At 45.7% G+C, this 17,302-nt stretch overlaps 1 protein-coding gene across 2 annotated transcripts in view; it reads left to right on the top strand.

Moving 5' to 3' along the window:
* Positions 1–14,043, top strand: part of SLCO3A1 (solute carrier organic anion transporter family member 3A1) — a 322,429-nt gene extending 308,386 nt beyond the window's left edge. Inside the window, exons 10-11 of one of the 2 annotated variants that reach the window (XM_082388919.1) lie at positions 1,704–1,946; positions 10,676–14,043. In XM_082388919.1, coding sequence (XP_082245045.1) covers positions 1,704–1,946; positions 10,676–10,758 — 326 coding nt within the window. In that variant the 3' untranslated portion in view covers positions 10,759–14,043. Of the gene's footprint in view, positions 1–1,703; positions 4,901–10,675 lie in introns of those variants that run through there. The other variant, XM_082388918.1, reaches the window with a different exon arrangement.
* The last annotated feature ends 3,259 nt before the right edge of the window (positions 14,044–17,302 follow it).

Below are 17,302 nucleotides of genomic sequence, written 5' to 3'. Positions count from 1 at the left end.
AGTGTGGGAACTATATTCCATATCTTGTAATAACCTACAATGGAAAAGAATCTGAAAAAGAATAGATATGTGTAATTGAATCACTGCTATACACCTGAAACTAACATAACATTGTTAATTAACTAGACTTCAATTAAAAAAAAACAGACAAACCAAGGAAGTGCTGCTTCCTTCATTAAGCCTCCCTCTCCCAGGCTGCCCTCTGAGGGCCCCTCAGAAAGGAGGCTCTGCTGTGGATATAACATAGCCATTCTTATTCTGGTGATCATGGATGGACTTCAGGGGTCCATGAAACCCCTGAAATGTGGATACGATTTTGTGGGTAGATGTATTTTTCTGGACGAAAGGTCGATATCTCATCAAATTCTCAGTGGGATTTTCCTTAATACAAAAGTGAAACTCAGTCCAGGGCTGAAAAGAATGCTCAGGGTATCAGGGTACCTCGGCACTGGGATATGGGAATTGTCACCACCTGCTTCCAGGGATCCCTTCCTGCTTCTCACCGAAGATGATTGGTACCATATTCTGGCCTTGGGGACACTGTTTCTTCCGAAGCAATTAATTTGTATTAATGGCCCATCCATTGCTTTCCCATAATACAGATGAAACATTTTTTCCCCCAATAGGCCAGAATCACCTGGGAATGTTTTATTTTAATAAATAATGCTGATGACCAGGCCACGTACCCAATATTCTGATTTAATTGTTCTGGGATAGGACACCTCAGATGATTTTAATGTGCAGCCAGGCCTGATAACCTTTGAGCTCGGGGGTAGCAGCAGGCACATGAACGCAGAGAGTAACAGAGAACTGAATTAAGGATGATGAATAGTTTCCATCTCATCTGCCTTTTTCGATGACTGGTTGTAGGTGCATGAAATGATCTACTGTGAAGGTTTTAAAACCGGTTCCTTGTTCAGAATGAAAAATATTCTGCTCCAGTGGTAATATTTAGGGGAAGGAAAGTTGTCAGTATGTGTGCAGATATTTTCCAGCTATTAAACCGTACACACATGTATATTTACATATCTGTGTATATATACATATATGAGAACACATCCTTCATATGTATATGTGTGTGCACGTATTATATATACACACACATAAGGTGTAGTGTACTCATTTTCAACCTCTGGTTCCAACTCCCTCCTCTCAAGAGCACATAAAGCCTCAGAAGCCCCATGCAAAAGAACAATACACAGAGTATGAGGCCTCTTAGCAGTTTCCTCTACAAGAGTGCACTTCTTTGAGTGACACCAAGAATGTCTCCCTTCAGGGAAGACTCTTTTCCTTCTCAGACTCTCAGTGGATGATGATCCCAGATGTCATTTGTTTTGTGTTTTTACTCTGTGCCAGGCACTGTTCTAAATGCTTTCCATGTATTCAGTGAGCCAACCTTCACAGTGATCTGAGAAGGACTGATATTATTAACCCCATTTTGCAGATGGGGAAACTAAGGCACAGAGGGCTTAAATAACTTGCACAGGCTTGTGCAGTAAGAGGCAGAGCTGAGATTCGAACCCAAGCAGTTCGACCTCCGGACAGGGTCTTTTTCCTCACTGTGCTGTAGAACCACTGAATATGGTCCACGAACCCTGCAGTCCTGTCAGAAGAGATACGTACGGGGACCGGGGAGCCCTTCTCTCCATCAAACCAGCCGTTCGAGCCCAAACGTTAACTAACTGTCTGTTTCCCTCCGACAGGCTTCATCCCCCCACCGCTCATCTTCGGGGCTGGCATTGACTCCACCTGCCTGTTCTGGAGCACATTCTGCGGGGAGCAAGGCGCCTGCGTCCTCTACGACAACGTGGCCTACAGATACCTGTACGTCAGCATCGCCATCGCGCTCAAGTCCTTTGCCTTCCTCCTCTACACCACCACGTGGCAGTGCCTGAGGAAAAACTATAAACGATACATCAAGAACCACGAGGGCGGGCTGAGCACCAGTGAGTTCTTTGCCTCTACTCTGACCCTAGACAATCTGGGGAGGGACCCTGTGCCCGCAAACCAGACACATAGGACAAAATTTATCTATAACCTTGAAGATCATGAGTGGTGTGAGAACATGGAATCGGTTTTATAGTGACTGAAGGAGGGTTGAACTCTGTATTAATCATCCAAGGGTCATTTTTCCTAAAAAAAAAAAAAAAAGAAAAAAGTTTAAAAAAAAAAAATACACACAGAGACACACACACACATGTACACACAGCACCTTTGTCCTTTTTGTCAAAATCAGAGCCAGACAGGATTCAAAATAAGGAGAGCGTGGGATCACGTGGTTGACGTGCAACCTCCTGGGGCTCAGAGTCTACTCTTTGAAGGCACCTCATGGTTTTTCAGGATGCCGACGGCTGCAAGCAACAGGCACTGCCAAATTCAGGGAACAGTGGTGGCCGGCTTGGAGGACGGACCTTTCTGGATATATATATACACATACAAAACAAAAATATATATATATATATTAAAAAAAAGAAGTCTACTAAAAAAACCCAAGTTGACAACATTTGCCAGGATAAGCACTAGTGACACACCCCCATGCCACCCTCCCCGCCCACACGGGAGTGGAGGGGCACCCAAGTCAGAGGAGTGGAGGCCCGCTTCTCTAACTTTTGCAATATGGGTCGCTGTGTAGACGACTCACCCAGTCTACACATGTGGTTCAAGGCCCCAGAGTTCTCTCAGCGATGCTAAAGGGTGATCTGTGCTGGAGACTGTAATTGACACCTCTCACCAGCTCCATTTCCATTTCTCAAGACTGAGGGCCCCAGGGGGAGCCGGACATGGGGGGCCAGCACCTCCCCTTCCCCGCAGCACCTCCCACTGGGGTACGTTCCCCCAGCCCCGCAGAGTGACCTCAGGAAGCAGTGGGCCTCGCCTGGCTATGACTGACTTCGCTCAGAGCCGGTGAAACCCGACCTAGTCCAAGTCATTTGCTTACATTTGCCAAACATTTTGCCATTTTTAAGGAAAAAAATGCAACGCATATGAATTTCAAACTGTTGTATGTATAATCCTCTGATACTATTTTTAACTACTTCTCAAATCTGTGTTAACCCTTCAGTCACTAACACAGTTCTCTAGGCCGAATTTATTACGCTGGTTGCTTTTACTTTTCTCCTTTTTTAATGCACCAAAAATATAATGTTATTCAAGGGATGCAATTAATCTATTGTAATTTTTTTTTATCATTTTATCCTCATTTGGATAGTCTGCGAAAACGAGAATATGCAGTGTGTTATGAGAAGAAAAAAAAAAAAAAAAAAAAAAGCTTAAAAAAGAGAGTGTATATGCACCCTGCCTTTAAAAGTATCACATTTGAAGCAACAGGTGATAACGTGATGAATTGCAAATTTGCCTTCTCCATTTATTCCCCATGATTCAGTGATCACTGTCACGGGAAGCCCTTTCATATGCCTGCTTCACATGCCAAGAGGCGTTCTTTTCAACCTGCGGCGGAGACACGCTCAGCTGTGGGCTGTGTGTATGGGTGCAGGGCTTCTGGGGAGAGGAGAGGGAAAAAAAAAAAGGTTCCCTAGCACAAGCTTTGAGCAGCATGTAGTGTCTGGGATAACAGACCCACAAGCTCCTGGAAGCTACTGCACGTTCACTGCCTGAAAATGTCTGTAATGTTTTCAGGGTCAGTCTTGAACTAAGAGGCCTTTGTCTGTGTGTGTTTTGAAAGTGGCTGAACCTCAAACAGCTAGAAGCGAACCTACCATTGTTTTGGGTAAGAATCACAGGAAAACCTCTTACGTCCAGCTGACTTGGTCTGGTGAGGCCGTTTGCAGAAGGGGCAGAGCTTATGTGAGAGAGAGCACGCGCACAGGCACACACAGGGTCCAGTTCACCCACCTTTCATGCTATTGCAGTGACCTTGATCTAGGCCGCTCCTGGCCCTGGAAAGACCCCAAGGATGGGTTGGTTGGTTGGCTTTTTCACCTCAGACAGACACGTATTTTCAGGTCATCTAGAAGGCGACAAGAGAATCAATCAGGAAAGAAAAGAGTGGGGCGGGGGGAGAGGCGCATTGTGCTGAATTTTTAACAAACACTGTAAATGGGGCAGTTTGAGTTACAGCCCCAAACTAGAGAAAGCCCCACGGAGCAAGGATGCCCAAAAGAGACGCTTGTGTCACGGTGCGGAGTCACCGTGATCGGCTGCATCCTCGGGACAGGATGCTTCCGGAAGAGCTTTCTCCTGTGTTTTGCTCGAGTCTGTCCTTGTTCCTGAAAACGGGGACGCTCATCAATATGTTAACTAGTTAAAGGTGGGATTGTTCTCCACAATTCATAAACTATGTACGCTCTGTGGCTCCCGAGGCTGTGATTCCATCCTGTAGAGGTGTTGGGTTGGTTTTGTCTTGAAAATGTATTGCTAATAGATCACTGCCCTCTTGTAGATGATTGCGTAGCTCTCCAAAGTCAGTCCACACCCACTGAGGCTGCAGGACCTCGTGTTTCATGGGGCTATTTGTGTTTTCGTTTTTGTTTTTTAAAAAAGATTTTTGAAAACTCTTTGCATTTTGGCTATTTTTCCTAAGATTTTAGGCTGAATGAGAATAAGAGGTTAGGATGACAAAGGAAAACAACTCCAGGGCTCAGTTTTATCAACAACTGGATCGAAATTTCAAGTCCCCTCTTGTAAGATGGCTCTAACATGTGTTGTTGTCACCGTTAAAAATTTTAATTTCTCTCCCATACTCCAGAACAGAAAACCTAGTCTAGCTTTAATTTTCCTTTTGTGCTACAAGGAACCGTTGTACATACTCTTCCCAATCCAGCCCCTTGATTATTTGCTTGGTTTTGAGCAGGATTTTGAATGGAAAGATTTCCTGGGGAGATCTTCATTGGACTTAATGGAAAACAAAAATGTAAGGGACGGAATAAACCTAGAAAGTGAATGCTAACGTTCTCTCTCTTCTGCTACAAACCCCTCCACCACCTTAGTGGAAGGTGCCCAGGGATGGATGGAAAAGGCTCTCTTTGCTGCAACTTGCGACAGGTTTTTGTAACTCCTACATATAGACCAAAAAGGTTTCAACCAATAATATTCCTGCATATGAAGTGAACACATTTTCTAGAAGTCTCTGTCTCTGGGGGGACAGAGTTTGCTGTCTTCCTCCTGCTGAGGCTGTGCGCGGTCAGGGAAGCCCAGCAGCTTTGCTGCCTTCTTCACGCCTCCACAGAGGAAGGCTGCGAAGCCCCCAGACACCCCAGGGACACTGCCACTCCAGGAGGCCACAACATGTGGGCTTTCCTCACAGCTAATGAAGGAGCCAGAGATGCTTCTGCTCACGAGCCCCCTAAGGAGTTTGCTAGCAGCCCTTAACAGGCAAAATAATAAGGGGAAACCAAGAGCGTCTAAGGAATCCTGTGACAGACTTCCTAATGTCTTCCAAGCAGGAAGGAACGTGCGTCTCCATAAAAATCGCTTCTTTCTCCCCACCCTCCAGTGGAATAGCTTCCCCTAGTGATGATTTGTAGAGTTTGGTTAAGTGGTGTCTCTACATTCAAATCCCTGATTCCACTTCCCCATCTCCAATAATAACCTAGAGCATCCCCTCGCTCGGGCGTGGCAAGATTTCCCACACCTTGGCACGCAGGCCCAAGGTGACCTGCAGAAATGTTCCATTCAGGGCGGCCAGCTGGTCCCTGGGATGATAGCCACACCACACCTGACCAAGTTTCTCAGGAAAAGGATTCTGCCGTGGCTGCTAATGGATTATCTTCCACACTTCCAAAGCAGGCCGTTCATGAAGAGCATGTAAAATGGAAACATATATATACTCACAGGGAAACCCTCTGAGGAAAAGAAGTTGTTGGCTCCCCACGAGCCTACAAGGCTGCTTTTCTTGCTGCCCACTGTTCAGGTCGTGGGAAGTGGGGTTTCTTCTCCACCCAGTCAAGCCCACCAGGCCTGTGTTCTAAGCCCTGTTTGGGAGTCCTGAATGTACTCCCGAGCAACGTGAAGCAATAAAGTTCAACCTGTAGAAATCAATGCAGCTGATTATACAGTCAAGAGCAGAGGGACAGGACAGGGTAAGCTTCTGTCCTGTTTGTTTGGTGGTGTTCACCCTATTGTTTTGTTGTTTGTATGTTTGGTTTGGTTTGGATGAGGGGAGAAAAACAGGCAAGGAGTTTTTCAGTCTAACAGAATATTTGCTGTCTTGTGCTGTTCTTACCTGATTGTTTTGATGGAGAACCAGTATCCGTCCAGGAGAAGGTACCGGACACATAGTAGGGGCTTAATTACTCCACTGAGCTCATGTCAGTGCCTCTCAACAGCCTCCTTTGAGCCATGGTCTGTGTTTCCCTTTAGGTTAGAATCCAGATCAGATCCCTCAGAGGTGCGACATTTTCCAAGAGAGGGTGCTAGTGAAATTAAATTGAGCCTAGAAATTAGTTTGAGGCATAAACAAAGTCCTTTTCCTCCTCTCTCTGCCCTTCCCTCCTTGTTTCCTCCTTATTCACCTCTCCCAACTCAGTTCAAGTTCTTGAGTTCTGAACAGCTGTGAGGACCTAATCTCTGAGAGTGACCAGCCCTACTGATAGCCTTTGCACCTAGCCCCCCTGGGGTATTATGGTTGCTCAAGAATAAATTGGTAAAACAGAGGAATCTCTAACTGACAGAATAGGCAAGGAAGACATGGTTCAGATGCCTCTTTCGGGGCCTGTTGCTAGAATCACACGGGAAGTTACACTGTCTGCACACAACCACCCACCCATGTCTCCTCTCCCTCACGCTTGTAGGTGACCTCAGAGTGCTTGGTTATCATGGCAGGGAGGACATGAGTTAAAAAGCCTGAAACGGGGAATTCAGAAAAGCCAGGATTCCCCAGCACGTTAGAAGTCTGTGACTGCCGTGGAGATAAGGACAGAGCTCATGCTTCTCAGGGACCATCCACATGGTAGCACAGTTTTCCTTGGCAGGATTAGTGCCATTTAGGGGAGCACTGTATGAGCTTGATATTTTCCAATGATGTGTTTATTCACCCACTCCTTCGTTAAAATTTTGACTGTGTGCCAGGCTCCGAACCAGGTACAAAGGTAGAGAAGACATGGTCCCGCCCTCCAAGAACTCAAAGTTTAATGAGGGAAACAGACCTGAACACAAATAAAAGCAATAGAATAGTCATTTTAAGAGCCGGGGTCTGTCTGTCTGTCTGTGTGTGTCTGGGAGCAATGAGGGCTGTTTCAGGGAGCTGGGAAGTTCTGCATCATGGCATCAAGAATCAGGAAGGCTTCAGAGAGCGGGTGGTCTAGAAAACAAGAACTAAAGAGCGCTGGATGTCTGCCGGGAGCCAGGGGAAGAGACCTTCCAGCGACAGGACCAGCAGAGCAAGTTCACAAACCTTCCATAGAGGGCCAGGTGGTAACCATTTTAGGCTTTGAGGGTCATTGAGTCTCTGTGGCCACTACTCTTTTGTCATAGCAGGGAAGCAGCCCTAGACAATGTGTAAACAAATGAGCGGGCTGTGCTCCAATAAAGCTTTATTTACAAAGACAGGCAGTCTCTGGGTTTGGCTGAAGGAGGGCTGTAGCATGCTGATCTCTGTTCTGGAAAACAATGAGGTCTGAAGCAGCATGGCATACAGTCTGATGGACTGTAGCAGCAGAGGCCACTGTAGCCTGGGCTGAGTCATGGATTGGAAGGGTCCTTCAGCCTTAAAAATCTAATTCAGGTATCCTGTTTTCCAAGGATGAGGTAAGTATCCCATTGTTGTCAGGGTTTGCAATGAAGGCAACATTATCTTTCTCCTGTGTAACGAGGGGAATTGGAACTATACAATCTACAGTCTCTTCCAGCCCTGACACTCACTCCCTAGCTCTACCAGAGTAATCATCTTTTTTTCCTTAAGTGATGGAAGTGGGCATGGGAGGGGAAAATGCAGGAACAAGACAAAGAAGATTGAATGCAGATACTGAATAGTATCTCAAGTTTCTTCCCTCCTTCCCTCCAACACGAAACATTGGCACTAGAAAGCTAGTAGATATGCCCAGTGGAATAATTGGTAAGCATGAATAATAACTAATAATAATAGTAGCTGACATTTACCAAGCACTTAGTATGAACCAGCTTATCACATGTATTAGCTCATTTAATCTCAACCATAGTCCTATGAGGCAGAAACAGTTATTAAGCTTCAGTTTACAGGAGAGGAAAATGAGTCTGGGAAAGCTTCCAGAATTGGCTCAAGGTCACAAAGCAGAGTTTCAAACCCAGGTCAACAAATCCAAAGCTCGTGTTCTTTGCCTTTATGGGTACTCCCTCCATCCTGGGCAAGAAATGAGGGACTCTTCCCACATGTAGGGACGTCCTATTCAGAAGACTCCAACTCAAATGGACTATGGACGCCCCCCACACTCTCGCATGCCCCCTATCATAACAACGGGGACATGGCAACAGCTGTATTCTGGGGACATCTGCTCTTCCTGTGTTATTCCCAGTCTTAACCATAGAGCCCAGTGATAACTTATTTGGAATGTTCTACCAGAAGCAGGCAGGTAAGAGGAAACAGGAGATGATGTCTCCACCCTAATGCATTTTGAAATGCAATTTCAAAGTGCTGAAATGCCAGGGAGACAGTCCTCAGCACTGGTCATCAGCTCCAGTGGGAGAGACCCTGGACACCCCTCCCACCTGGCACCCCTGCAGTCCTTAGCATCAACCTCAGCAGCTCGGCTCCAGCCCAGGGCCTCAGACACACCGATGCTGGTCACTGGTTGGAGATATGTCTTGCTCTATTATCAACTACTAGACTTTTAGGAACAGAGTTTCTAGATGTTTTGATTTTTGTATTAACGACTCAGGCCAATAATCAGTAATTGATGATCAGCACCAATTCTGAATATTTTTCTGTAAGGTAAAGTGATTATGTTCTCTTACCAGGAGCAGATAGAACAACCATAGTAAATTTTCTGGAGGTTTCACATCCTGTAGGGTGAGATTTTACCATCCCATTACATCCCAGAAAATAATGTTCTTCTTAAATTCATGCTAACTTAATAGAAGGTAACTCTCGTGGAGATGGGTTTGTCAAGACTGTTGGATTTTATAATCGAAGACCATAAAATGAAGTGGAAATATGCAATGTAGGAAGTTTCATTATAAGAGAAACCCAGCTAACACATCAGCTGTGCTCTAGCCCAGCCCCTTAAAGGAGGAAAGGGGCTGGAAGCTCACGCTTATTATGAGGCTGCTACCCACGTGCCAGGGGCCATAAGGCCTGATCCCAGGTAATATTCTCAGCAGCTTTCTCACACCTGCCCTATGAGGTAAGTATCATTGTTTCCACTTTACAGATCAGAAAACTAAGGCTCAGTAAACCAAAGCTTCCCAAGGTCACACAGCTAGTTAGAAAGTCACCAGGAGCCAATGCCGGGTCTGTCTGACTCCTGAACCGGTGCTCTTTCCATGACACCACAAACTCCACCAAAGTGAGAACGCAGATCTGGCTGGCGTCTCAGGAAGCTTTGATGAGGCCAGGAAGGCACCTACTTTCAGAAACCCCTACAAAAGTCTATAATTCCATAGAGAAATGAGGCAAGAGCTGGCGGCGAAAACCTCTGCCAAACTTTGCCTACCGGCACAGAGATCTAAAATGAGAAGAACTCTTTTTTTCCTTCAGTAAACACTGGAGACCTTTAAAAACACTCCTCCTTCCTTTTTCCACCTTAGCCACGTCAGCAGAAGTTGACCAGCTCCTCTTCATTCTCTGCCTGATTCATTCTGCGCACAAGAACCAACCCCGTCTCTCTCACTTCTATCCCACCTTCCCCAACTCCCTGCCCCCCATGGCTTCTAACAGAGCCCCCAAGACCATAAGAACTTGAACCTTGTGAAAGTTGAGAAGGATGCTCCAAACTTTTCAGGATATGTGAGCTGCATCTCCTATAAGCCAGGTCTCAGCTGCAAAATCCTGAGGAAAGGAGTGACATTTCCACATCGTCACCTTTTGTACTACCGGGTCAGAGTCTAGAGAGGACAAGGAAATGAGTGGGGATTTCTATAGTTCCACTCTGGCTGTCATTGAACAGGAAAGCTGCATGTCACGGTCATGGAGACCTACCTACACAACTTGTAAATCATCACAGGGATGAAGCTGGGTTTTTCATGCCTTTTAAATGAAGCCACAGCATCTATTTCAGAAGCATGGCGGAGGCTTCAAAACCTTGCTCCAACGAGGAGATTCTTTCATTCAGCATGTGGTGACCCTCTGTGGCTGAATGAAAAGCAAACTGGTCCCAAATGCTGGAGGAGAAAGCGTGACATTAGAATGCCAGGAGGTTCTCTCCGGCACACAGCCATCTCTTCAATAGAGGTTGCAGTGACAGTGTCTGCCACTGGTGACTTAGGTAGGATGAATGTAAGTTAATGACTGGGGTGCATCTTATTCATTCCCATAGAATAAACATCCACGTAGGTGTTGGTATAGACATGTGTAGATATACGCTTCTCAGAAAAAATTTGGCCTACGTAAAGGTCTTTGGGCTTGGAGTCTGGTTCCTTGGGGTGACGTGGAGCAAAACGTAGCATTTTATTGACATGACTTCCTGCTCTTATCCATTCCACTGGAAAGCCAGGATGCTATTATATAAGCCTAAAAAATAAGTAGGAAAACCAGAAAAGACCGATCTCTTTTTCCTCTTGGCTCTCTTCCCCCCTCCCCCTTTAGGCACAGAGTACCAAGACATTGAGACTGAGAAAACCTGTCCCGAGTCACAGTCACCTTCAGAAGACTCCTTTGTGAGAAGCTGAGGGCCTGGCCCTCTTCCTCTTCCTGCAGAGAACAGCCCGCCACCGCCCACAGACCTCGCGGGCCTGACTTAGTGTGCTCTGCCCTGCCCGAGAACCCAAGGGTCCCTGTGAGGACTCTCCGGCCAGTATGTGGTCCTTTGAGGCCCCAAGCACAGGCCTGTGACGAGGACTAAGCAGGTGTCCGTGGCCAGGAGTCCTCCAGACCCTTGGAGTAGGCATTTTCCTGGATCACTGAAGAGTAATATTGACCAGATGTGCAAATTTCCTTCTGCCCATTCCCTCCTTTGGCTCCTGTGGGGGTGGCCTGCTGACATGCTTTAGAAAACCCCCTCTTGGGAATGCTTCTCTGACCGAGGGCTCCAACAGTTCTTCCGAAAGCAGCTGAGTCTGGATTTTAATAGGAGGGGGTAAAAATTACCCTGTTTCATAGAACAGAGGGGGAAAAAAAGCACATACTCAATAGATTTTGAGTGTGGTATTCTGTATTTTTGCAGCTTCTATTTTCCAGATGAGCAGTTTAGAAATATGTGATGTAAAGTACATACTGTACGTTTCCTGAGAATTATATTAAAAGCACTATTTTAATTCTTCCTCAGTCTCACGCTGTAATCTCTATTATCTTTCTCTCTTGTGTCTTTGGGTAGAACAATCCTCAAAGACTCTTGAGTAGAGTGTTTCTGGCTGTGTGTATTCTATATTTACGGGCTTTGAATAGTTCGAAAGAGCACAGTCTTTGGAGCCGAAACAGACCTGGGTTCAAATCCTCACCCCAGCACTTGCTACTGGTGTGGTACTGGGGAAGTGATCTGACTCCTCTGAGCCCCAGTTTCATCATCTGTAAAATGGGAATACTGTCGCCTGCTTTACACAATTGTGGTAAGGCTTCAGTGAAATCCAGTGTGAAGGCAGCACCATGTCTCACAGAGAATGGGCACGGAGATATGGTACTTGTTCATTGCTTCCCAGCCTCTGGCTGGAATTAGATGCTCCACAACAGTGTTATGGTTTCTACTGATACATTCCATAGTCCTGTACTGTCACCATCTGGTTTTCCTTTCTGGTTCTCCCATTGTCCGTAAACCCTGGGAGAGCAGGGAACGGCTTCCTCTTGGGGTACAGTGCCTAGAATAGTGTGTGACATTTGGTGGATGCTCATTGTATAATTGAATGAATGAATGATGAACAAACAACCTCAGAATCACCAACCTCTGGGGCTTTGACTTTAGTCCCACCCCTCTGAGGTAAGGGCAGCATTTGCCTTCCCTTCTCTAGGTCCATAAACCCTCCCACAAGCCTCACTGTCTGGCTGGAGCTCCATTGCCTTCCCAGTCATTGTGAGGCTGACATTGTGAGGCTGCTTCCTAATTGGCTAGCTTCTCCACTACATCCTTAGTCCACTGACAGGACTCCTACCTCCTATGGACAATCAGGTTGATGCCTGCCGCTGGTGTGCATCTGAGAGTCCTCACTACAGTCATTCCATCCCTGGCCAGACAGGAGCTCCGGGAGCTAATGCTCACTCTCTGTCATCTGAACAAAAGACCCAGCATGGCCCCAGTCCTCGTGTGGGGCTAACCCTGATAACTGACCTATGTTCTCAGATCCCCTTCCAGCCTGGATCTTGCCCTCCTACAGCCCCATCATTTGCAGTTGAGCTCTCCTGAAATCAAAGCTTGTCAAGCTAATATTCCTTGAAGACTTCACCCTCCCTCAGCCCTGCCTGATATTTTCACTCTGGGATCCATGGACTCAGAAAAGAGTATGCTTGGACGAGTTACCTTCTCTGAGGTCCTATTACCTGGCCCATTGGTGTCTCGAGGACTTCTTTTCAGCCTGACCCTATTATTTATGTGATTGTTTCTTTTTTGCAAAACAACATGATTTATTCTCTCCAGCATAAAAATCCCAAGAAAATGCAATTTCAACATTTTCCATCATGATGTGAAAAGATGCTGAAACGGCTGAAAAAGTGGTTAGTGATTTCTCACAGAAGCTGGGCTTCATTTGCACTGGAAATTCAGTTGGAAGCAGAAGAAGGAAGCAGGGGAGGGTATTGCTTATGGCATCCGCGCTCTCAGTCCAAAATTTCACATTTGTTTTTCACCTACAGTCCAATTTCTTTTCTTTTGCTATATTTTCCGCCATAAGGGCGGTCAATTTATGGAAAACTTACACTCCCATCTATTTTATCTGAACTTCACAAAGATGTCTTACTTATTTTGGGGGATCAAGAGATTCATCCTTGATGAACACCTAAGCAGGTCCGTGAGAGAGCTGTGCGCACAGGTTGTTCAACCAACTCAGGGAGAATAGACTGCTTAGATTAACCCAAATGCCATTTCTTCCAGATGTCCTATCAGCTACCACGGGCCACTGGGGCTTTGAACTACGTATATATTTGGTCCATCTTGATCTAGATCTGAAAATCCAACTTGACCCTTTTCTCAGTCTTTGTGAAAGGGCTAGTCATGCACCCAAACATTTGGCTCAACTGAAATAAAAACAGGCTGTTTCTGTGGCCTTGAATGTGGATTCAGAACCACCATGAGCACATCCACTTTACAAAGAGCTGCGCTTTTTTTTTTTTTCCTTTTCAGGCTTTGTTACTTCAGGAACTCCTGCTATAGAACTGTTACCATAACTGTGCAGAGAAATGTCTAATTAATGCAGAGGGCAGAGACTAGCTTTTGCTTTCCAGAAAGCATTTTTAAAAGTGTCTTAACCTTTCTGAGTTCTAGTGTTCCCATGTATAAAATGCATAAACATGTAGTTATCAGATCCCCAAAGGAGAGCTTTGCAGATCTTCAAGAGTGTTTCAATGGGCAATCTCACTTCCCTCTTCCTCCTAAGGTAATTAAGGGGTGAAATAAAGAAGACAATCAACCTGGAACACAAAGGCAGGGTAATAAATGCATGAGTTCAGTTGGCCAGCAATATAAAAAAAAACAGGCTCAGGGACTCAAACATGACATGGCAGAAGCCAGCAGTCTCCTTTGGAAAGGAGACATTCTCCTGTGAGGCTCTCTCCATCACCTGTCACTGAGAACTTGCCCCCCATCCCCAGGAGCAACTGAAACGTCTCCCAGTGAAAAGGAGGTGGGAACCTCTGTCCTCAGGCTTTACACCCCAAGCTTAGCAACAGGATCCTTTCTTACCCCAGAAGCTTAACTTGCTCCCATGCTGATCCTTCCATTTCTTTGGGGAATTATTCTGTAGGAAGGCAACTAAATTTTCATGGTAAAATCAGTGCTTGATATAGGTAAAAAAAAAAAGAAAAAAAGAAAAGAGCCCAAAGAAAATGGCTGTTCCTTCTGTTCTTTCTAAAATAATCATTGCCTAGCTCTTTTAGTTCAATGCAAATAATTAGGCATTACAATGCAATGCTAGAAAGGGAGACATATGCCTTTTTTTTTTTTTTTTTGACTTTCTTTATTGAAGTGTAGTTGATTTACAATGTTGTGTTAGTTTCAGGTGTACAGCAAAGAGATTCAGTTATATATATATATATTTTCAGATTCTTTTCCCTTATAGGTTATTACAAAATATTAAGTATAGTTCCCTGTGCTATACAGTAGGTCCTTATTTATCTATTTTATATATAGTAGTACGTATCTGTTAATCCCAAACTCCTAATTTATCCCGCCCCTCCCTTTCCCGTTTGGTAAACATAAGTTTGTTTTCTACGTCTCTAGGTCTATTTCTATTTTGTAAATAAGTTTCTTAGTATCTTTTTTTTTTCCTTTTTGGATTCCACATATAAGCAATATCATATGATATTTGTCTTTCTCTGTCTGGCTTACTGGCTTACCTCACTTAGTATGATAATCTCTAGGTCCATCCATGTTGCTGAAAATGGCATTATTTTATTCTTTTTTTTATGGGTGACTGATATGCCATTGTTTATGTATACTACATCTTCTTTATCCATTCATCTGTTGATGGACACTTAGGTTGCTTCCACATCTTGGCTATTATAAATAGTGCTGTAATGAACATTGGGGAGATGTATGTCTTGAGCAGGACACTGGAGGTAAGATTTTATTTAAATGGCAACTGTCTCTGTGAACATGACCCTTGAAGAAGCATATCATTGTCAATCATTTCCTCAGATGGTATCAGCAGATCAATCCTGAAAAAATGACTGAGGCAGGGAGGAGAGATACAGAATTCAGACCATGTGGGTGAGGACAGGGCTTAAAAAGCACTTGGAGGCCCTCAGTCCGACTTGGTCCCACCCTGTCCTTCACAGGATCCTACAATTCTTGGGAATATGAATGCTGGGGGAGATGATTGCTATTCCTGCATCCATTCCATGTTTCAAACTGATGTATGTTATGTTTAAAGCAAGGCTGTGATTTTCAGTTAGTACAGACAGGACCCTGTGAGGTCCTCTGCACATAGTAGGCCCTCTACAGCTGGGGGCAGTAGGAAGGCAGGATGGCTTGGTGGAAAGAGCAGGTAACAGGTCTGCATCTCAACTCAGCTGCTTACTAACCTTGCCAGGTTAGCATGTCAAGTCACCACTCTGAACTTCGGCTACATGTGGCTCTGAGATGAGAAGGTTTCAGCCTCCTTGGCAGAGACATCATGAGAATTCAGTGTACGCACAGGCCATCATCTGTCCCTGGTGGGGCTCAAGAAGTGATGAGTTTCATTGAGAAGTCTCATCCTCAGCCATTTAAATACAAACCAGCTTCCATTTACCAATATTGGCTACCACTGTGCTTTTTGGAAACCCTCTTTTCTGCTGTGTACTGCTCCTGAAATGACTTAATCAGTCAATTCCTTAATTTTTTGAGTCATTTTTACTTATTAAAATAGCTTCGCTTCACTTCTTAAGCCCTGGTCCTGGCCATTTGAGAACTCCTGACACATCTTCCATTCAAGCCCTCCCCAACAAGGGCAGGCCAGATGGACCTGTGGCTCTGGGGGCCTGGAGGGAGAGGAAGCTTATTTTGCTCTCTCCCCGCAACTGCCTTCCTCTTCTCTGCCCAAACTCGGCTCCAGGGTGGTTTGCTTACCAGACTGCTTGTGGCTAAGCTTGCTGCCATCACTGGCTGTCATTGCTGCCTGAACCCCTTCTGAAAAGTACTGGTGCGGAAGCAGACAGGCCCCAGGAAGCCCAGTTAAAGAGGTAGCCCATCCCAGGAGCTCCCCTGGGCTCTGTGACTCCCTAAGAAACCCTCAGCCTACCACCTCACCTGAGCTCAGACCTGGAGTAGGAGCAGGGCCATTATCGCCAGCTCTCTGTAACAGATTGGTCCCAAGGTCTGTCGTTGCCTCCCTCCTCCCTGGCCCCATCTCGCCAGTGTACTCCCGCACCTCTCCCCAGCCTGCTCTGATAGCGGCAGGACAAGGCTGCAAGCCCCGGCACCCCGTGTGCAAGATGTCAGCCTCCCCTTCTTAATGTAACTGCAAATTTTACCAGCAATTGCTTTGGGGACCCCATTCCCTTAACGTTGGGACAGAAAACCAGTCAATGTCACTCTTCGTAAACATCACTTCTCCCTGCAAAACGGTGACCTCTCACCCCCTTCTCCAGCCGTTTGGCGGGGGCACAGATGGGATGTGGGGAAGGAGGGAGGGGCTGTCAGTGCCAGTTTCTCTGAAGAGGGAAAACCCCCACAGATCTCCCCTGGCATGCCACATCGCCACATTATGCAAAGATCATCAAAAGAGGAAGGCCAGCCAACGGGTGACACTGATGTTAGATGACAAGTCCTCAAAAGAAGTCTCCCACCTTTTCAAAACAAACAGCTGCCTTGAGCCTGAGCCCTCAGCACCTTCTAGGCTTCAGGTAGCTAATGGCTTGTAGGGTTCACACTTAATCAAAGAGTATCGATCCAGGGTCTGGTATGGAGCCCTGTACCCTAGGAGACCCTGTGGAGAGATCCAAGGAAGCCCTGTACACAATACATCTACAATCTGGATTGAGGAAAAGCAAGCCTCCATATAATAAAAAGAACTCTACAATACACTCTACATCCAGGCGCTATTATTAAGAAACGGAGACATGACAGTGATGGGAATTCGGAGAGGAGAGAATCCCTAAGGACCAGAGCAGACAGATAAAGCATTCTCGAGGAGGTAGGGCATGCAAAGGCCTCCAAAGAACTCTCTCTCTCATTTAGGATCCAGGTAGGAGGTTTTGCCCTGTCCATTGGAATGGGTTTCTGGAAGGAAGCAGGCAGTGATCACAGAAGTAAAATCTCTATGACAGACATGAGGATAAAGATAACAATGTACCAAGCACTGGGCTAAATTCTTTACAAGTTCTGCCTCCTCATTTAAGCCTTGCAAACACTCCGTGAAATAGGATTTATTTCATACCAGCCTGTTAGCCTGGGTTTCAATCTAGGTTCCTCTACTTGCCATCTACAGGACCGAGGGGTTCTCATAAATAAAGTGAAGATAATCATGCCCACTTCATAGGAAGATTGTGGGATTCAGTGGAACAGTGTATGTAAGGCACTGAGCACTGTGCCTGGCACCCAGAAAATGTCTAAGAAATGCAAGGTCTCTTCCTCCACTTGAGTACATAGAA

This window comes from Balaenoptera borealis (genome assembly GCF_965194805.1).
Source record: "Balaenoptera borealis genome assembly, chromosome: 3".
In the NCBI taxonomy this organism is placed as follows: domain Eukaryota; kingdom Metazoa; phylum Chordata; class Mammalia; order Artiodactyla; family Balaenopteridae; genus Balaenoptera; species Balaenoptera borealis.
Note: the sequence above shows the minus strand (reverse complement) of the source record. Positions and strands in the feature narration are given on the sequence as shown.